At 38.6% G+C, this 20,271-nt stretch overlaps 1 protein-coding gene across 12 annotated transcripts in view; it reads left to right on the forward strand.

The window, feature by feature from the left end:
• Asxl3 (additional sex combs like 3, transcriptional regulator) overlaps positions 1–20,271 on the forward strand; it is a 186,151-nt gene that overhangs the window by 19,651 nt on the left and 146,229 nt on the right. For 5 of the 12 annotated variants that reach the window (XM_030250369.1, XM_030250370.1, XM_011246868.2 and 2 more), the window contains exon 2: positions 11,406–11,488. Coding sequence is in view for 6 of the 12 variants with exons in the window: in XM_006525739.3 (XP_006525802.1) it covers positions 11,406–11,488; positions 16,732–16,734 (86 nt within the window). In the remaining 6 variants the exon portion in view is untranslated. The other 7 variants (XM_006525739.3, XM_006525740.2, XM_006525742.4 and 4 more) reach the window with 5 other exon arrangements.

The following is a 20,271-nucleotide window of genomic DNA, read 5'->3' on the forward strand; positions in this document are numbered from 1 at the left end:
CCCCCATGTTGCCTGTTTCTACTCTTTCTGCTGTCCTTCAGGGCTTCAGTCCTTCCTTCCCTGCCTGTCTGCTTTCCCTCTCAGGTCCCTCCCCCTCCCCTCTTGTGGTTGCTTTCTTCTCCTACCCAAGTGGGACTGAGGCATCCTCACTTAGGCCCTTCAGCTTGTTGACCTTTTCAAGTTCTGTGGTCTGTATCTTGGATAGTCTCTACTTTTTTTTTTTTTTTTGGCTAATATCCACTTACTAGTGAGTACGTACTATGCATATCCTTTTGGGTCTGAGTTCCCTCACTCAGGATGATATTTTATAGTTCCATCCATTTGCCTGCAAAACTCAAGATGTCCTCATTCCTAATAGCTGAGTAGTATTCCATTGTGTAAATGAACCACATTTTCTGTATTCATTTTTCTATCTTGGGACATCTGGGTTGTTTCCAGCTTCTGGCTATCACAAACAAGGATGCTATGAACATAGTGGAACACATGCCCTGTGGAATAGTGGGGCATCTTTTGGGTATATTCCCAAGAGTGGTATTGCTGGGTCTTCAGGTAGATCTGTTTCCAATTTTCTGAGCAACCTCCAGATGGATTTCCAAGAGTGGTATACAAATTAAAGATTTAAAAAGCCATTTGTAATTTTAAACCCACAAGACATAGTACTGGAGAAATTATTCAGTGGTTAAGAGCATTGCCTACTCTTCTAGCAGATCTGGGTTCAATTCCTAGTTTAGTGGCCCACAACTCTCTGGAATTCCAGTTCTGGGAGATCCAATGGCTTTGGGCTTCCTCGGGCATTGCATGTAAAGTGGTACACCCATTCACTTAAAATAAAAAAAAATCTTTAAAATATATTCAGAAGTCAGAGAAGACCATGCATCTCTGCTTTCCTTGGTAGTATTAGTTAATGCAGGGTATTTTTATGTAGCATCAATATAGACTTGATTTATGGGTATGTGCATGTGAACACTATAAATATTTGGATGTTTGTCTGAATGCTTATTTGTGTTGAGGCCAGAGATTAACATTGATTAGCTTCCTTAGTTACTCTCTATTTTATTTTTTGATGTAAAGTTCGGTTTGATTTTCTGTTGCTGTGATAAAACAGCCTTGCCAAAAGCAACTTAGTGGAGAGAAGGGTTTACTTCAGCTTACACTCCTAGGTCACAGTCCAGTGTTGAGGGATGCAGGGCAGGAACTTGTAGAAGAAGCCATAGAACAGTGCTGCTTGCTTACTCATTCTGAGCTAGCTTATAGCCCAGACATACCTGTCACCAGATAGTGCCAATGATAGTCATTCGGACATTTCCACATCACCAGTCCAGACAATCTCTCCCAGATATGGCCATTGGCCAGTCTGTGACATGGCCATTGGCCTGTTTCAATGGGACAATTCTTCATTTGAGGTTCCACTTCCCCAGATAACTATTAACTACTACTGTTAACACTAGAACATTTTAATGACTCCCAAAATACCCAGAAATTGCTGCCTCCGACTATTACTTGTCCAAGGGCTGCCTTTGAACATGGATTCCATTGTGGTCTATCTCCACAAGCACAGGGTTGCATCTCCTTGTAGGCAAACATAGTTGATAAACACCTAAGCTTGCCATCTGTATACCTGGATTTTTATAATTATAGTTAGGAGTATACATTAGGAATACAGTTCAGAATGTAAGTAAAGTGTCATTAGGGAATATAGTTATCATTCAATCATATTAGATCTTGGGACAATCTACCTGGGCTATTTCCAGTGATTATATTAAATGTTATGGGAGAACCCATCACATGTCATCTTATATTCTGTGCCTGATTTATGAAGTATCAATGAAGATACCATTTCTACCCAAGACTCTGAATATTGTTATGAGGCAATTCTTTTATGTTAGAAATATAAGACATTTAGTTAGTCTGACAGACTTATTCTTTCACTCTGCTAGTTTGAGTTCTCTAACTGTACATTTTAGAATGGTCTTGATATTAGGACAAGGCTATGGCCTAGTCAGAGAAACTCCATCATCTGACAGTATTTCTGCATTTGGACACATTCTACAGTATGTTTTTGAATTGGTGAGGATTCTTTAAAAACTTGTAGGACAGAATGTGATACTGAGAGATATGACACCCCCCCCCACAAATGCAGAGTGAAGAAGAAACAAAGATGAAGGTGCTTAATGACAAGCCTTTGAAAAAATGTCTGCAAATAGATCTAAGAACAGAGATTAGTTTCGGAGACAGGGTCTCTCCCTGAAACTGAAGTTCACTAATTTGACAAGACTGTATAACCAGCAAGCCCCAGAAATCTCCATATCACTGACTCTGCACTGGGATTCTAAGTGCATACAACCACACACCAAATGAAATGCTACTGGGGATCAATCTCAGGTCCACAAGATTATTCAGTGGGCCACTTACCAATGAAAACATCTGGTATTTTCACATGCTATGTAAAACTAAGGTTGATAATGGTCCCTGTGTGATGGAGTTATTATTATGAGAAGTAAATGTGCTTATATACATGGTAGCATAAGACTTGATAGAGAACAACTGATTGTCAGTATTTGCTGTTAGTTTATAAAATATATGTATCTGCCTGCCTTTCTGTTTATCTTTGTGTTATATGTATGATGTATGTGGGCATATATTACATACATGAGTATATGTGTGTACGTGCTTATATGTGTGTATGTATAAGCTTATGGGAGTGAGTACAGAATCACATGTTCCCATGTATACTTATGGAAATCAGAGAACCACCCGGAGCATTGGTCCTTGCCTTTCACCTCACTTTAAGGCATGATCTCTTCATTGTTTGCTGTCGTATACAAACTAGATTGTCCATAAGCTTCTTCAGATTCTGCTGTCTCAGCTTCCCACCTTTCTTTAGGAACATTGGAAGGTCAGACATGTATTATTATATCCAGAACATGGGGATTTGAACTGAGCTCCTTGGATTTGTATAGCAAGCACTTTACCCACTAAGCCATCTCTCCAGACCTCTGGTACTGTTTTTAAGAAGGTAAGAGGGCCAAACCTTTAAAATCAGAACAATTGAGCCTTATCTGAACTCTAAGTAAAATTCTAGAAATTACAAAACAGATGGCTGTAAGCATTTACAAATTGAAGTAAGATCCCTGGAAGGCATGATGTATTCTTTCAGCTAATTCATGTCAAACTAAATTAATTTACTTTTGATAGGATTATTAGACTTACACATCAGGAAGATATGCCTGTTAGAGCTAAATTTCTGCCACTCATTTGACTTGATTCTATTGTGAAACTCTCTTAGAAGTGATGTACAATTATGAACTGGCTGATAGTATAATTAAATGACTCTGTAGCAGATTGAACATCTATAGCCAAGAATATTGATTGAGTAATCATGATCAGTTTGGAACTGGTTCCCACTGGCAGCCACAGACTTTGTTTTCTGTCACCCAATTTGAGTGTGTTGTGAAGATTGTGGAGACATGCATCAAGATCACACTTGCCAAGCATGTGGGTCTGTCGGAACGAAAAGGGATCTGAACAGCTGGACCACAGAATGACCGCAGATGAACTTTATAAGCTTAAACCAATAGACTGCAGTTAAATGGATAAAATTACCCAGGCTCACTGGCTGGTTTTATAGATTTTTGTTCTGGGCTCTGTGGAAATCTGATGAAGGAGATTTCTGGGGGGTATTAAGCAATTATATTGGAAAGAAATATTTGTGACTGGCAAGATTTGGGAGGCTATGTTAAAATGGATTTAAACGTAAGTGGGGTGGAGAAAGATGTGTATATGTGAATGCATACATTTATATATATACATATAACACACACATATGTGTTAGTTTTGGAAAACACACCTCAGATCTCTAATTGTAGCATTAGAATTTTAGATGGAAGTGTCGAAAGACCTGGGAGTGCTTTTATGAAGTGGCTAATAACAAGAACAGGCGTTATATCAGCTTGTTGCCATGTGCCTATAAGAGACAGACGGCAACTGATATTTTCCCTCTACTATGTACTTATTAAAGGAAACAATTTCTTTCTCATAGGATTTAGTTGATATATTTAATGAGTATCATTCTTAAAGATGTGCATTTTTGTGATGTTGGAAAACTGAAGACTGTACAATGAAGGGTGATTTGTATTGTTGAAATTGAAAATCTTTTATTTGTATTTGATGAGGGAATATGAACTAAAAACTATCAGAGATTTGCCCCCAGTCATGTTAAAAACTCACAATAGCATATTGTGTGACTATATAATTAATGGAAGTTCTTTGTGAATTATTCAACATAGTTTATTCATTTGATTGTAAATATCTTGTGTGTAGATATATGAGTGCAGATACCCACAGAGGCCAGAAGAGGTCATCATATCCCCTGGACTTAGAGAGAAAGGCACATGCAAGGTGGGTGGTGGGAACCAAACTTGGACCCTCAGGAAGAAGAGCAAGCACACTTGACCAATGAGCAATTTCTCTGCCCCATAGTTTGGTTTTACCTTATCTGTTTAGTCAAAGATTTTAATTTCACATGAAATAATCCTTGTATGTTGAAATGTAACTATTAAGAATATTTGGAAGTAAGAAGAAAGCACAGATTTTCCTGGATGCACAGAAAAAGATGTTTTAGCAAGTAGTGGATTCTGCATGAGGTAGACTGACTACAGAGTTCTGTCACAGGGAATTCCTTCCTGTGGGATATTTATTTTTTCATGCAGATTACATATATGTGCATGTATCTATCTATCTATCTATCTATCTATCTATCTATCTATATATATATATACATATAGAATATATTATAACACTTAAGCGATGATAATCACTTTTAATTTTGGGGGTGTATGTATCTCTGATGTGTCTTTCCCTTTTCATTCTTTTTCTGTATAATGAAAACATCACACTTGCCAGGCCGACTGGAGGAACTATACAGTGCAGGTTCTCTTGTGGAATATACTTGGCCATGGCCAGTGGATGAGGACTGGTGATATTTGGGTAGCATAATAATACCTACTGCCCATCATTGTCTTAAAGCTTCCCCCTTTTTTTTAGTGGTGGGAAGATATTGACAAGATTTGTGTTTCAAGGCTAAATACAAAGTGCTCCCCCCTCGATGCTATTAGCTTATTAGCTGTCATTGCTGTAGGAAGTCATTTGGTTCATTGAGATAATAAGTGCTTCCGATTCATTTTCTCATTCAGTCCTCAGGACACATTTATGAATGATGAAGTGAAGAAATTGCGACTCAGGGTGTTAAGCATATTATCTAACATCAGACAGTGGCTTAGGGGCTCCTGGTTTATCTGACTCTGAAACTCATAACCTAAAATCATTATTCTATAAAACATTCTAAATACAGAATTAATCACACTCTCTCTCCAAATTACCTTGGTCTTGATTTTTTTTTTTGAAGTCCATTTAACACTGCTGCAGTCTAGGAATGTAGACGTGAATGAGGACCAAAGTCCGTGATCTCATGAGGCCTTCAGAATATTGCAAAGAATATCATTGAGCAGGTACACTAATTAATGACAGGTTTGGCAGGTAATACTGTGGAAGCATACTGCTTAAACCATTCTCCTAGAGTTCTAGGAAATGGTGTATGTTAAGTGTGAGATTTCTGGAGAAGGCTCGAGAGTTAGATCTTATATTTAATATCTCAGTTGTAATGCTTTGGTTTTGGAAAGTGCTATTTGCTTGTGGGAATCTCAACTGGGTATAAAGAGTAGCCACCAGCATCTGGGACGCCTTGCCCAGCCCCTTCCCCTTGTGGGGTCTTGAGCTATATTATCTTCATGCTGCTTTGGGGTGAAGTAGGGTTGATTCTCAGGGATGTTATCATTATATTTTCCGTGTTTTTAAAGTCACACTCTCATGAATACTGCTGCAGCATGTAATTTTCCCATAAAACACATTCAAATAGGACAGAAAATTGTAAGCATCATCTTTAAACCCTTAATTAGGAACCAAATATGCTAGGAGCTGAGAACAACCTAGTTTAACTGTGGAGATCAGGCATTTGGCAGAGTTCTGTGATGTTTGATATGATTTATTTTATCATATGAATAGTGCCAGGGATCTAAATCCTAGTTAAAAGAAAGTCATTGGTACCTCTGAGCTTTGGAGCAGTATAAATAGGAAAAGACTGGAAGATTTCTGGGGTCTGTTGTTACAGAATGAAGGATCCCTTGAGAATCTAGCACACAGGTGTTCTTTGGTAAGTTTAGCGGCCTTTACTAAATCAGTCATTTTTGTTATTACTGTTACTGTGCATGCTCTGTTCTTCCGAATGGTAGTCGTATGGCCCTGTTAATGCATTATATCAAAGAATGTAAAAATGAACCAAATAGAATATGCTATGTGAAAGTAATCTATAGCTCCAACTCCATAGTCCTTTATCCTTTATCAGGATGCAAGGCCTCTAACATCTAACCCCTGTGATGAGCTTCCAGTTTGGAGCAGAGGAAGATGCCTGAATGTTAGCAAAAGTAAAGTAGCTTGACCATTGATACCCATTCAGGTTCACACAAAAGTCAGCTCTGAAATGACTTTTAAACTGTGAAGCTTTGTTTCTCTTCAGTCAAAGAAATAATGGCTCTCAGAACATTTTTATGTAGGGATCAAAGGGTCAAAATGTTAACCTTCAAGTGGACGCTGGTCTCATGTGTTTATCTTAGATACACTTAGGATGAGTTTTCTATTAGAGAGGCACTAAATAATTCTGCAGGAAACATTGAAATGGTGGACTTGGGATCCAGGATCAGAAAAGTAATTAAGCACAGTTTTGTATAGCTCATGCCTTCAGTGGATGTCATCCTCCTGCTCCTTCAATATAGAGGTGCCCTTTCTTGAAGCTGCATTTCTTTCTTTTTTTTAATTAGGTATTTTCCTCGTTTACATTTTCAGTGCTATCCCAAAGGTCCCCCATACCCACCCCCCCAATCCACTACCCATCCACTCCCCTCTAGAGAGGTCATTGCTGGGTTGAGATTGTCTTGCCTTGGCGTTGCATGAGCTTAGGGGGAGTCCAATGGCATAACTTCCAGTTCTGTGAATTTGTTTACTTCTGGTGAAAAATACAGAGGAAGTGTCATTAGAAAGCAGATGGATGATGCTGCTGCGCGCGCGTGTGTGTGTCTGTGTGTGTTTGTGTCTTATATTTCTGGTCATGGAGGGCATGGAGAGTCACTTTTCTGAAAAGCCATTCCATATTTGGAACTTTTTGTGCTTAGCAATGTGGACAGAAGGGGCTGAGGAGTAAAAAGATTCTAGAGAGAGGCATGTTAACTAAGCAAACTGGAATTTCAAATTTAACTTTACTATGGGCCCAACTTCCACTTCACGGAGAATTAGAAGGACACTGATCTAAACATTGGCCACTGAGACACAGTCTGATTCCTGCAGAGGAGATGGGGCATCTGGCTAATTTTTTTCCGTCCTTTCTTGCAGGGCTGATTCCAATAATTTTGGGTACAGGTTTCCAAGAAAAAATGTAGTGATATCAAGAGGAAATAAATGATAATAAAATTCAAGCTTTTAGGACATGTTGTTTTGGAATGGATTATAAAGGTTCACTTTCTAGCCAGGGTAAGCAGTGTTGGAGAGAGAAATAAAACAGAAGCATTCAAAAGAAGAACAATTAATATTATTTATAAAACACAAACAAACAAACAAACAAACCCAATCCATTTCTGTTATACTGTTGGAGCTATTAGGAGTTCAATTACCTGTTCATATTAATAATAATTAACACTATTCAGTGGCTTATGTAGTATTAACAGTAAAATATGAAAATAGTTTAGAGGAGTTACTTATAGTTGTAGCTGAAAAATAAGCCAATAGAAAGGTTAGTAATGGTTTTAAAGTAAATACCAAATAAAATACTGGGCCTTAACTTTTTTCAACGTTTACTAGTGTTTCAATTTCAATCTCAGTTTCCCCTAAAGAGGTGAGCCCTTAGGCACTTAGAAGAGATCAGAAGCTTCTAGTGTTCTGTGACACCAAAGTCTCTTGAAGTGTTACAGCTCTTCCAGCAAATTCATGGGTTACTGGAACCAGCATCAACCCTGGATGAGCCCCAGAGCACTGGTTTCCAGGTATAGGCCTTCAGGATTCCAAAATCTATGAGTGAGCATGAGGCTCTGATTGCTCCTGACCAGCCTATCAAGTGCGTGTATGCGTGTGCGCGTGTGCGTGTGTGTTACAGGATGTCTATGTTGGAAATACACTGTTCCACATGCTACATGGTAGAGGATGTCTCACTATAACCATGTGTGTTATGAAACAGATCAAATTGGAGAAACAGGGATGACTAATAAAAAATGGTGGAAGAGGTAAAGTTGGAATTTTACCTCAATATAAAAATCGATATCCACACCATACTAAAATGTGAATTGGCTTGATCTTGTGCTGGTCTTGTACAGGCAACAACAGTTGCTATGTAGTCACAAGCACATTGGTACTGTTGTGTGCAGAAGACACTGTTTTTGCACCAGTCCTCCCCAACCAACCACAGATGTTTAACAATTCTGTCCATCTTTAAAGATGGTCACTGAACTTTAGAGAGTGGTTATAATAAAAACGTTTTTATTGTGGCTGAGCACCTCACAGTCATTTATTCTCAATCATTGTACACTGGACACCCCCATACCTTTGACTATATAGACAGCACAAATTGGAGTAGATAAGTTATTAGAACAACCAGAAAAGAAGATTGGAGATAGGAGATGGGAGGTGCATCTGGGAGGAGATAAGTGGAGGAGTTGGGGGTTAATATGATGAAAATGCTCTGAATGGAACTTTCAAAGAATTAATAAAATAATTGTTAAAAGGAAATTAGAAAGAAAGTATGCTTTTATGAACTAATAAGAAGACAAGGAGTACCCCAATGTCAAGGGCCTGTGGGCTGCTTATACAGTACACTGTGTGGCCTGAGATCTTGGGATAGACTTGCATTCTGTGTAAGGCCTTCCCAACTCTTACATACAGCCATCTTGCCTGTGAGTCTGAGCGTGTCTCTGTGATGTGATACAACATTTAGATGATGCCAATGTTGGGTTCTGTGACAGGAATTTCTCCCTATCTTGTGCTGATATTCAGTAAAAACTTGTTCACACCCAGGAACAGTGTGCTCTCCCTTCTCCTCTTTCAGGGATAGAGGGTGGCTTCTGCTGCTCTCGGTGGCTTCATCTCCTTCCTGTTCCTCTTCAACTTCCTGATGTAATTCTTGGCACTTTTCCTTCCTTTCTACAGTAGGAAGTGACATCATAGAGAAGGGAGCAGGCAATTTTTCTCAGTTTCTTGGAGGAGATGCCCATGTATGTGGAGGGTCCTGTACGCAGGAAGACAAATCCTCCACAGTGAGTAAACCACACTTGCAGATGCACCCACATTTAAAAAGGATAAGTGGGATTATGTGTAGAGTTATGAGTGCTAACTCCCATGTGTGGGAAGGTTGAAGATTAATTATATGGCTTGTTAATTTACCACGTTGGGTGGTGATAATTATGTATATTGAGTATATACCTGTAATGATAATGTTCATTCTTGTTAAGACACTGTCTAGGACAGGATGACTTCTTCTTCAGTTCTTTACCAGACTGAATGAGCTTGACTTTACATGATGCCAGTTCAGCTCAGTTTTCTTCCCTCCTCCCTTGTTGCCTTTCCTCCTTTCTCCCCATTCTGTCTTCTCTGTTTTCCTTCAAATATGTGTGATTACTGTTGCTCTGCCCATATCTACTGTGACACCTCATTAATGTTCCCAGCATCACATGGCATGCGGGATGACTCCACCCTTTGCAGAGTTCCCATGACCTCAGCATGTCCTTTCAGTAATTGATAGTTGCACACTGTCCTGCTTATAATTACTATTTTGTCCTTTTGTTTTTGCATCTATTTACTCTCTCCACTTTCTGTATGATCAAGTCCCCCTTTTAGCTTTGTCATGTAGTTTCCTTATTGCCTTTTCTCCCAACGTTTCTCTACTTTACTCTTCCTCTTGTATAGCTTTCCCTAAGGCCCCCTTTCTCATGCTCGGTTTCTCATGCTCAGGGCTCTCCAGTGCAATCCCTTATGGGGTCGATTTCCCTTGCCTATTGTCATACTTGTTTCCTTTGCTAAGCATAGCTAATATTTCTTTATCCTTTCAATGGCTTATCAGCTGTTAGCAAGATGATCAAGAGATAGGTGATGGGAAACTTGAGAAATACAAATAACAGACTGGGGAGAGGCTCGAGTATGAAGAAGGACCACATGTTTACCATGCACTGATTAGTCTTTGGTAGTGGGATAATGGAAATTTGGTCATTGATAAGAGAAGAAATTACTATTTTGAAAAGATTAGGAAGGCTGTTAGTGAAAACCTATTATTTTTAGTAACCATGATCCATCTATTAAATAATAAGAAATGAGAGAACTTTAGTATCATTAAGTTACATGGGGCCATGGCTTATGCATGAAGCTCCAGTGTAAGAGCTTTAAATGGCTGTCATCTTCCCTTGGAAAGGTCATTGTAAGGTTATGCATTTCCAAATATGGTCCCTATGGTTTCTGAGGAGTGAGCAGCATTCATTCTGCTATATCACAGTCTCCCCTGCATGGACCCAAACCCCTGAATAAATAGAAGAACTTGCTTAGCACACTGGTGCCTATGAACTAATCAGGGGCCTCAATGTGTTTTCTGTCTCCTTGCTTAAGACAGTCATCTCCCCAAAGATAGAGTATGGCAGAAGAAGAGGGAATGAGAATGGCACTGAGTTCATAAGGCCAAAAGGGGCTTGATGGAAGGGAGAGGCTCACTTGACATTAATTGGAACAATGGCAAAGACAAGGAAAGTGAGCTGAGCCATGGTGTCCCATGGCAAGGAGGGGCGACGGGCGTTAGAACCATTAGGTTTTATCTTTTCCCCTGTAACATCCTATGAAGGTTTGCCAAACTGAATCTCATATGGTTGTTTTCTGACTGTCATTTTGTTCTTTGTATTACATCTGGGCTGTGTATTTCCATGGCTCTAGGAATGGAGCAAACACTTTATCATCTTAAATATGTCTTTCACCATAGCACAATTGATATTAGGAAATGTTAGTAGTTTTGTTCAAAAGCCAAGCATCACATGCTTTGATGGACTTGTTTTCTTCCGGTGTGGGCTCTCTTTTTATGACATGTAGGCTTTCGTGACATTTTAATAAAGGATTCCTCTACCTCCCAGTCTTACAGAAGTTGTTGATTTAATAGTCCAAGTGGAAAAGAAATTCTATCTTTGTTCTCCTGAGTTGTGCAGTGAGGGCTGACTTGGCCTGAAATTCTCTTCTTTAGAACTTAAGGAGGAGAGTATGTGATTCAGGCTAGCTTTAATTCTGCATGCTTCCATGTATTAATCTGAGAGTCTCATGCTCATTTTCATTTCTTTTAGGCACTAGAAAAACACCCCAACTCCCCAATGACAGCAAAGCAGATTCTGGAGGTCATTCAGAAAGAAGGCTTAAAAGAGACAAGGTTAGTAGCCATTTTCAAGTCGTCTTTTTGTGTGCTGGCATTAGTAACCTCCCCTAGTGGAGCCAGAAGCATTTCTATAGTTAACACTATAGTTGATGGTGAACTAACTACCCCCAAATTCTCTGATGCTTGCAAAACACTGTGTGACCTAAGTTTTCTCCTGAGCTGCTGTTAACATAATGCATCACCTTTTGGTGGACTGATAAGGGATGGTCGTTTGTAACAAAGAAAGCCATTGTGGTTTAGCCCCACAGCAGAGTTACTCCTCTTTCCCTCAAGAGGAGATAATGTTTCTGAAATTAAGTAATAGAAGAGAAACACTTTTACAGGCTTAATAGATCCTGGGATATAAAGATGAGCAGACTCTGATAAAATTCAAAGGGCCAATAAAATGTGGCTGAAAATTTAGTCCTCTTATATTGAAGGCTTCTACCCTGAGTGACTTTATCAGATAGTGAGCCTTTCTATTTATTTTTAAATGGTGGCTTTATTAAGATAGAAGTCACATATAATAAAATTTGCCCTTTGGTGGCTTGTATCTGCAGTCATCCTCACTACTGTAAAACATTCCCATCATCCTAAAATGATGCCTTGCACTTACCAGTCTCCACCTGCCCCTCCCCCACTGCTTTAGCCACTGATATTAAATGTCTCTATCAATTTGCTATTCTGGCATTTTTCTGTAGATAGAACTCATGTAAGTAAATATAGCCTTCTAGCTTCCCCTTCAGTGTTATGATTTCAGTAATGATGGTTATTGTAAAATATACTAAGAATTCATTCCTTTTTGTTGTCAAATAATTTTCTGTTGTATAAACATACAACAGTTTGTTTACAATGATGACCATTTATAGTTATGTATTAATTTTACAGCTTTGTCCAGCTGTTGGGGACCTTACAAATGGCATCCCTCAAAAAAAAAAAAAAACAACAAAGGATATTTGTCATATGACGTAGTAGTCATGTTGATGTATATGTCTGTCGTCAGCCATCTTATATCAGATAGACATCTAGGCGAGTCAGCCATCTGAAAGCTATGGAACTAACAACATTATAGTCACAAAGATCATAAGTTGATGGGAATTAAATCTACTGAGATACCTTTTAGTGCTCTGATGTTAAGATAGACAGGCAGAGAGGACTGAGTATTCCTGAGTTCAGCTTTTCTTCCACATGGGTTTCACCTATGATGCCTATTAATTCTGAAGTATAAGTATTATTAGTCTGCAGCTGAATGAATGGCATCTTTTTCACGTTAGCTCTATAGACATCACAAGTCAGTGGGATACAGGATACCAGTGCTCAATTTTTCATTTTACTTTGATGGATTTTTTTCTGGCCTCCATGAAGAAGTAGAATGAGATGATATAAGTACACTGTGTTGCCAGTCTGTTTCCACAGTGGTGGCAACCATGGGAGTCCATTTGCTCACAGTGCCCGGAAGCCCCTCAGTAGGAAATCTGAGCTTATGCTGGATTTCAGCATGAGAAATTAGAGACTATGAGGAGGAAAATTGACAGTTTTCTCTTTGCCAACCTGTCAATAATCCTAAAACTACTTCTGTTACCAAGAAAACATTGAAAATGTTCATGCCACAGTCAAAGGGAATGGAGGGAGTCACCATCTAAACATTTTAAATGCATGAGCCTTGTTCCAGGGAAATCTGCTAAAACAGTTAAGAATTGTACTCCTAAAAGGAGGTGTTTGAAACTCATTCACTAAGATATATATATATATCAGGGCTGGGGAGAGGGCTCCATGGGTAAAGTGCTTATGACACAATCATGATGAATGGAGTTTGTATTCTCAAGAAACATATACAAGCCCGGCATGGTGGTATGTGCCTGTCATCCCTGTGCCAGGGAAATTGAAACAGGAGGATCCTTCAAATTCACTGGCCATAGAGCCTAGCTTATTCCTCTTGTTAGAGAGAGCCGATTTAAAAATATAAAGTAGAGAATAGCAGAAGAAACTCAAAATTGACCTTTGGATTCCATGTGCATGTTCACTCATACATGCATTCATTCATGAGCATGTACACGTGTGTACACCACACAGACACACACACATATTCTCTCACACACACATTCACATACACACATTCTCTCTCTCTCTCTCTCTCTCTCTCTCTCTCTCTCTCTCTCTCTCTCACACACACACACACACACACACACACACACACACACGCACACACGCACACAGATATTCTTATCCAAAGGCATGACTGCCACTGTTATTTTGAGCTTGCTGTACATGGTTACTGCAGTGTGGGTCTCAACAGTATTTTAATTGCCATTATGATCATAATACTAACATGTCATGTTTTCAAAATGCTCATTTTTGCAGTTGTGCTCAAACATATTCCTACATTTATGCAGTTAGCAAAACCAGTCAAAACTGTAAAGCAAAATTGTCTTTAAAGAGTAATTAAGAACTCTGACATGGAACACACAACTTCCAATGTCCCTAAATTCATCTTCCCTTAGTGCATCGTTAGTGTATCCTTTTGTGTGAAAATTATTGTGTTATAAGTCCTAATAGGCTGGTCCTATTATTAAAAGGACTCTGGCAGGCAGCTCCCAGGTGGGCTAGGAAGGGAAGGCGAGGAGGGAGACTGCCATGGTTGATCATCTATAAATCCAGCTCTGCTTTGAATGGCTTCAGACCTGCATTTTATGTTTCCATTTATTCTGTTTCTTTCCATCTCTGCTTTTCTGTCAATTGTGTTCTGTTACTGACTGCCCACGTGTTTCTGTACAGTGTTCCCTTGATTTCTAGTTTTAGTTTGCCTGCTAGAATAACCTGTAAAACAATAACTATGTAGACACTTTGTGTGTGTTCTGTTAGGGAGCAGGTCCTGACATTTATTTTATCTGCTTAATGAACCATTTTGCTACTTTTGAAGTTCTTAGATGTTTCTAAATATTTGAAGTAGCTGAATAAATGAAGTGTAGCTGTATGTATTTTTCTTAGGTAAAGTTTACAAATTCCATCATCAGAAGGTCAACCTTGGGTGATGACTTCTTGTTATTTATTAATGATGTGTTTTCCATGAAACACAAACAGGTTGCATATGCCTGATAGAGTCCAGGGAGGTGGTGCTGGGGTTTCTGATGTGTCTGTAGTGCCCCAAGGGTTACAGGAATGTTAACGTCCCTGCACTGCCCACCACTGTCCCACACATTTTCAAGGAAGTGTCTGCAGGGTCTCTCCCACATCCTAAGCACTTAGTTAAGAACATTCACATAAAGCTCTCTGGGGTCTTTCCTTGTCTCTGAGGAGGCTCACCTCTGCGATTGGTCTAGCTGTTCTGCAGTTTTGCATTGGGGTTTTCATTGGGCCTCCTGAGCTGATTAAGGGCAAAGAAAGAACCCAGCTCTCCTGGCACTCGGAAGATACTCAATAAATAGTTGTTGAGTAAATAGTCTTCTCCCCCAAGATGTTCCCTCGCTGGCTGCCAGTGACGACTTTGGCTTGCAGTCAGCACGCGAGCTTCTTGCAAAGCAGCATGCTGTGGTTTAGTCCTATTCAATATTGTTTTGAAATCAAAAAGAGGGTGCCTAGTCTGCAGCAACCATTCAATACGTGTGCATCCTGAGAGACTGCAGACGATTACCTGTGAACAAGGGAAGGAAGCAGGGCTCTGTGGCTTCCTCTTAGATATCGTAAGGACCACTGGTTTAAGGAAACCGGAAAAGGGAGATAACAGTTGAAATGTGAACAAATAAAATATCCAATAAAAAATTTAAAAAATGTGTAATTTAAACAAAATATCAAAGCCAGTTATTCTGACACAGCTAATGTGGATATTAGAATAGATTTAACAGATGAAATAGTGTTACCTTGATACTTGTGACATTTTTATACTGACTTTCCCTCTTTGCAAGGTACTCTTTAAATTATATGTTTTTATATAATTATGATACAAGGTACACAGATTTTGTGTGTCATCTCCATGTTATTTATGAAATATGTATGTAGACTGTGATTAGATTCTAACTGGAAAAGCCAGAATGAAATACTTCATGTGTGAGGGATTTTTTTTTTCCTGAGACAGGGTTTCTCTGTACAGCTCTGGCTGTCCTGGAACTCACTTTGTAGATTAGGTTGGCCTCGAACTCAGAAATCTGCCTGCCTCTGCCTCCCGAGTGCTGGGATTAATGGTGTGTGCCACCACGCCTGGCTCAATGAGTTTATTTTTTTAAATCTGCACATAATAAATTGCCATTCTGTGGTTGAGAATTTGGTACTGTGATTGATCACAGTGCAGTTTCTGTAGACCAGGTTCTCTTTTCGAGGAGGATATCTTTGGGAACCTTTCCTCTGCCTTCATATACTGGTCTGAAGGAATGTATGGTTTTGTTTTGCTTTTGTAAAACATCTGGTCCATCTGTACTTACGTTTTACTGAGTCTGATGATGCTTAGACTTCAAGTCTTTCGGGCCTATTGGGTGTCACAATCGATCAGTCATAATTGTTTGGATGGCTGTTCAGATGGTCGGTCTTATAATCAAATAGTCATGCTGTTTGGGTAGGGGGGACAGTGGGCACATTCTACCGTGCTGTGCTGTGGATGGATACTTGATACTCTGTGAGCTCCCCAGCTGGGCATTTCCTGGTCATCAGGACAGAAGGCTGATGGGCTTTCGTCTGTAGTCAGAAATAACATTTGTATCCAATCCACATGTTTGGGAAGGTGGCAGACTATTTTACTGATGACTTTCTGTATTTGGCTTGCTTATTCAGAGGTTGCTTCTGTAGAAGGAACACTGAGGGAGTTTTGGTACCTCAAGAGGTTTCTTGTCCTTTCTCATCTAACTTTAAAGGTGACGCTCAATAAGTAAATAAATGCTCTGTTAGCACGACATAGACAGAAGCTGCAAGGTCACAAGGTCATAGATTTAGGCTTGTCACCCAACAGGAGCCAAAAAAAAAAAAAAAAAAAAAAAAAATCAACCATTCACCATGAGTCCCAGTGATGTTCTGAACATCACAGTTTTAAGATTCCAGTAGTTAATGTGACATAGGCTTAATTGTAGTTTTTTATTATTTAAGTGATTAGGTAAATAATTTCTAATAAGGACAATAGGGTCATAAAGGATATACGCAAGGATATGGACATACATCTGTACTCATACATACCCATATATACTTACACACACGTACACACACACTTACACCAAAACACAATACATACAGACCTTCCTAAAGACACACACACACACACTCACTCCCACACAAAGAAAGTATCAACTTAGTGTCTTGAGGGTTGGAGACAGGATAGTATTTATAAATATGTGTTTTACAATGCTATAGATGTAAATGCCATCCCAGTAGGGACACTTACACAATTTCCTAAACAATGTCTATTTGTTTTAGTGTTCCTCATAAGACAGACACATTCTAGAATTTTCAATGTGAAATATTCATTTGACAAATGAAGGTTTTGTAATTATTCTAGCATGAATGAGACTCCTTTTATCGCCACTGATCATTCTCTGAATAAATTTGTTTTTACCTCCTACTTTAAATGCATTTTATGTTTTTCTGTCTGTGAGTCTTGGTGATGATATGTGGAAATTGGGATCTCCACTTTAAACTGTGGTTTATTAAAGATTTTGCATTTTTAAAGGATAAACTGTCAGAAATTCAATTACCACATTTAGTGACAAACAATAAAGTCTTTTGACATTGCTCTCGGTGAGATTTATGTTGCTAATTAGCACTATAGGAGGTGATTCTTCGTGGGTGCAGAAATGTTTTGTCTAGAGATAAGAAACACAAATAATTTCTATTGCAAAATCAATTCTTATCTCCAGTGTCCACGTTAGCAGTCTTCCCTTCATGCTGAAATGGCGGTACAGTTTGTTTGTGTCAGAACATTCTTGGAATTACAGTGTTAGTGCACGGTGTCAGCCCCACCATTTGTCAACATCTAATTCTCTCATTGTGGAAATGCTGTGCACAGTCAGCCATCGAGAGAGGGATGTGTGCGACAATGGCGTGATTAGACAGAAACACAGCCCAATTTGCATATGGTTATGCGCATGCAGTTGTGTATAGGCAAGCATTTAGAGTAATCTAGTTCTTGGTTGGTGTGTAATTTTTCTTACTCATTGCTCAAACCAGACATTTGCATGAGAGCATTCCTGCCTTTCTCCCACCCTCTATGCCAGGTTGCTTCATGAGGCGCATCAGCCTTGCTTTCTCATTACAACTCTCTTTGTCTGTGTTCCAGCTTTCTCATTATTCAAACACTTATTTTTGATATATATTATTGTACCATTTTCTTATCTAGACACTAGATCCCAGAAAACACCCTTTCAAATCTATTTTTCCCTCCAACAGCTACTGTCCTCTAGAGTAGCATTTCTTATCTGATACTGCAAATCATTGCGGGGCCAGTATGGGCCAGTTTGTGAGATAATAAGAACTAAGTCAGATTCTGTGATAATTACATGAAATTAGGTACAGCACTTCATTTCTAATAATATGTCGTTGAAATAAAGCCATGGCATTCTGAAATATAACTCTTAGGCATGAAAGGAGAAAGCATAATTTATATTTTACAAGTAAGTAAAAATTTGAATTTTGAAATTATATATATATATGTATGCTGATTTCCAAAAATATATCAATTTAAAAGTTTTGTTGACATTTTACATTTTATGTATGAAAATAAATTTTCTATTAAGTGATAAGTATGGATTATGTATGCAGCGTAAACATGAATATCACTAATTATTTTAATATGACTATAGTCTATCAAAACAAACTTAACAAATTTGCTTAGTGATAGAATAATTGAAAAGATTCTTTAAATTTTAATTCCACTTATTTACTTATTTATTGAATGTGTATGTGCATTTGCATGTGCACACACACACGTGTATGCATGCACATGCCACAGTGTACATGTGGAATAGAGAGCAATTTGGGAGAATCAATTCTCTCTTCCTGCTAGGAGGGACCCAGGGACCAAACTTAGGTCATTAGGATTGGCAGCAATTGCTTTTACACACTGAGCCATCTCACTAGCTCTTGAAATGATTCCCAAGAGAGACATATTACATATTACTGGTAAAACAGTTTGCAAGTTAACACACAATTATGTGAAATGTTTCTCTGTATGCTCAGAGCTTCTCTGAATAATTCTAACCAACATGGACTTGGGGATTTGTGAAGCTTTCAGAGCAGGCATGTGATATTGCTACTACAGTTAATTGTTTACCTTTTATTATGTAATTTCCTCCAGTGTTCCTTTAGATTTAGAAGATAGGGTTAGAGGCCAGGAGTATCTTGGCCTACGTAATGGGGGCCTTACATATTCATATATATTCATAAATACATATTCATATTTATATATGAATATAGAGACCACAAGGTGTTCACAAAGTTCAGAGTGTTCATGTGTGTATTTGTATGACATGTTTTCATCTCCGAATATGTGTGTGAGTATATGGTAAATGAATTTATGTATATAGCACGGGTTCATGCATGCATATGTGTGTCATGTAAATGTGTATGTGATATACATGTGAGCATATGTGTGCATGCATCACATGCATGTATATGCTCATATGTGTGTATATGTATTCCGTGTTCATGTGTGCTTTGTGTGTATATATGTATGCTCTGTGTATGTGTGTATATATCTGTGGTTGTGTGTGTGTAAAATATATATATATATATATATATATATATATATATATATATATGTCTTATACCCACACACCTACATGTTCTTTTGTCATCTTTCACATTGGTGCTATGTAATTGGCCTTCTGTACCTGTCACAGGCTGTGCTGCACACTGATGCAGTAAGTTTCCAAGCTAACTTTTCCTATTCCAAGATTAAGTTGTCTCCAGAGTAATTCTGAGTCTGCTGTTGCTGCCAAGTCCCAAGTCGAAGTCTGGTGATCTCTTTTCTGGAGACCTCTATGTCTTGCATTTCCTCACATTTTTGCTGGTCTTCACCTAGCCTTTCTTCATGAAAGCCACACAGAAAGCCACATACTCTTCAGTTACTTTTTACAAAGATAACTACCAATGCTATCAGATCAGAACTCCTCAATCATTTGCCCTTATTACTCTCAAAGAGTTGTAGTCACACTGAGGTCAAAGGTTTCATCCTATGAATTTCTGGGAGGCAGAAACATTCAATAAGTAACAGTGATTCGAAATTTGGAACATTAGCAGAACCTCTGAGACACACTATGACTGTTTCCAAAGGCTTGGTTATCTGCTTGCTTTAGAAGGAATCCATAAGCACATGCTGCATCTCCATTGAATGCACTGCGAATGTGTGTGTTCCTGTGTTATTCCTAACCCATGAAATACTCAGCTTAAGAAGTCTCATATTCAGTATAATATGTATATTTAAATAATATGAATTGATTTGGATCTTATTTGAAGATTTTGGTAAAAAATAGCTATGGTGACTGCCTGCAACCCTGAAGGCATCAATATCCACTAAGCTGTGCAATTACAGCTATGAAATGGCCGTTGCTTAATACATCGTTTTATTCTGTCAAGCTTTCGTTCTCCATTCTTCCAAGTAATTGAACAAAAAAAGGTAATTTAAGTGATTTCAGCTTTACCAAGATTTAGGTATAATTTACTCCAGAAACACTGAATACCCTATAAATATTTCAGTGCAGAAATAGAACCAGAAATGGATGTAAAAATTACTCTGTTCATGAGTCTTTCCAAGTATCCTGTTCAGGTAAAAATCTGTAGGAAGGAGATGACATTTACCTGGGATATCTTATTTAATTCTTTTG

This window comes from Mus musculus, chromosome 18 (genome assembly GCF_000001635.26).
Source record: "Mus musculus strain C57BL/6J chromosome 18, GRCm38.p6 C57BL/6J".
In the NCBI taxonomy this organism is placed as follows: domain Eukaryota; kingdom Metazoa; phylum Chordata; class Mammalia; order Rodentia; family Muridae; genus Mus; species Mus musculus.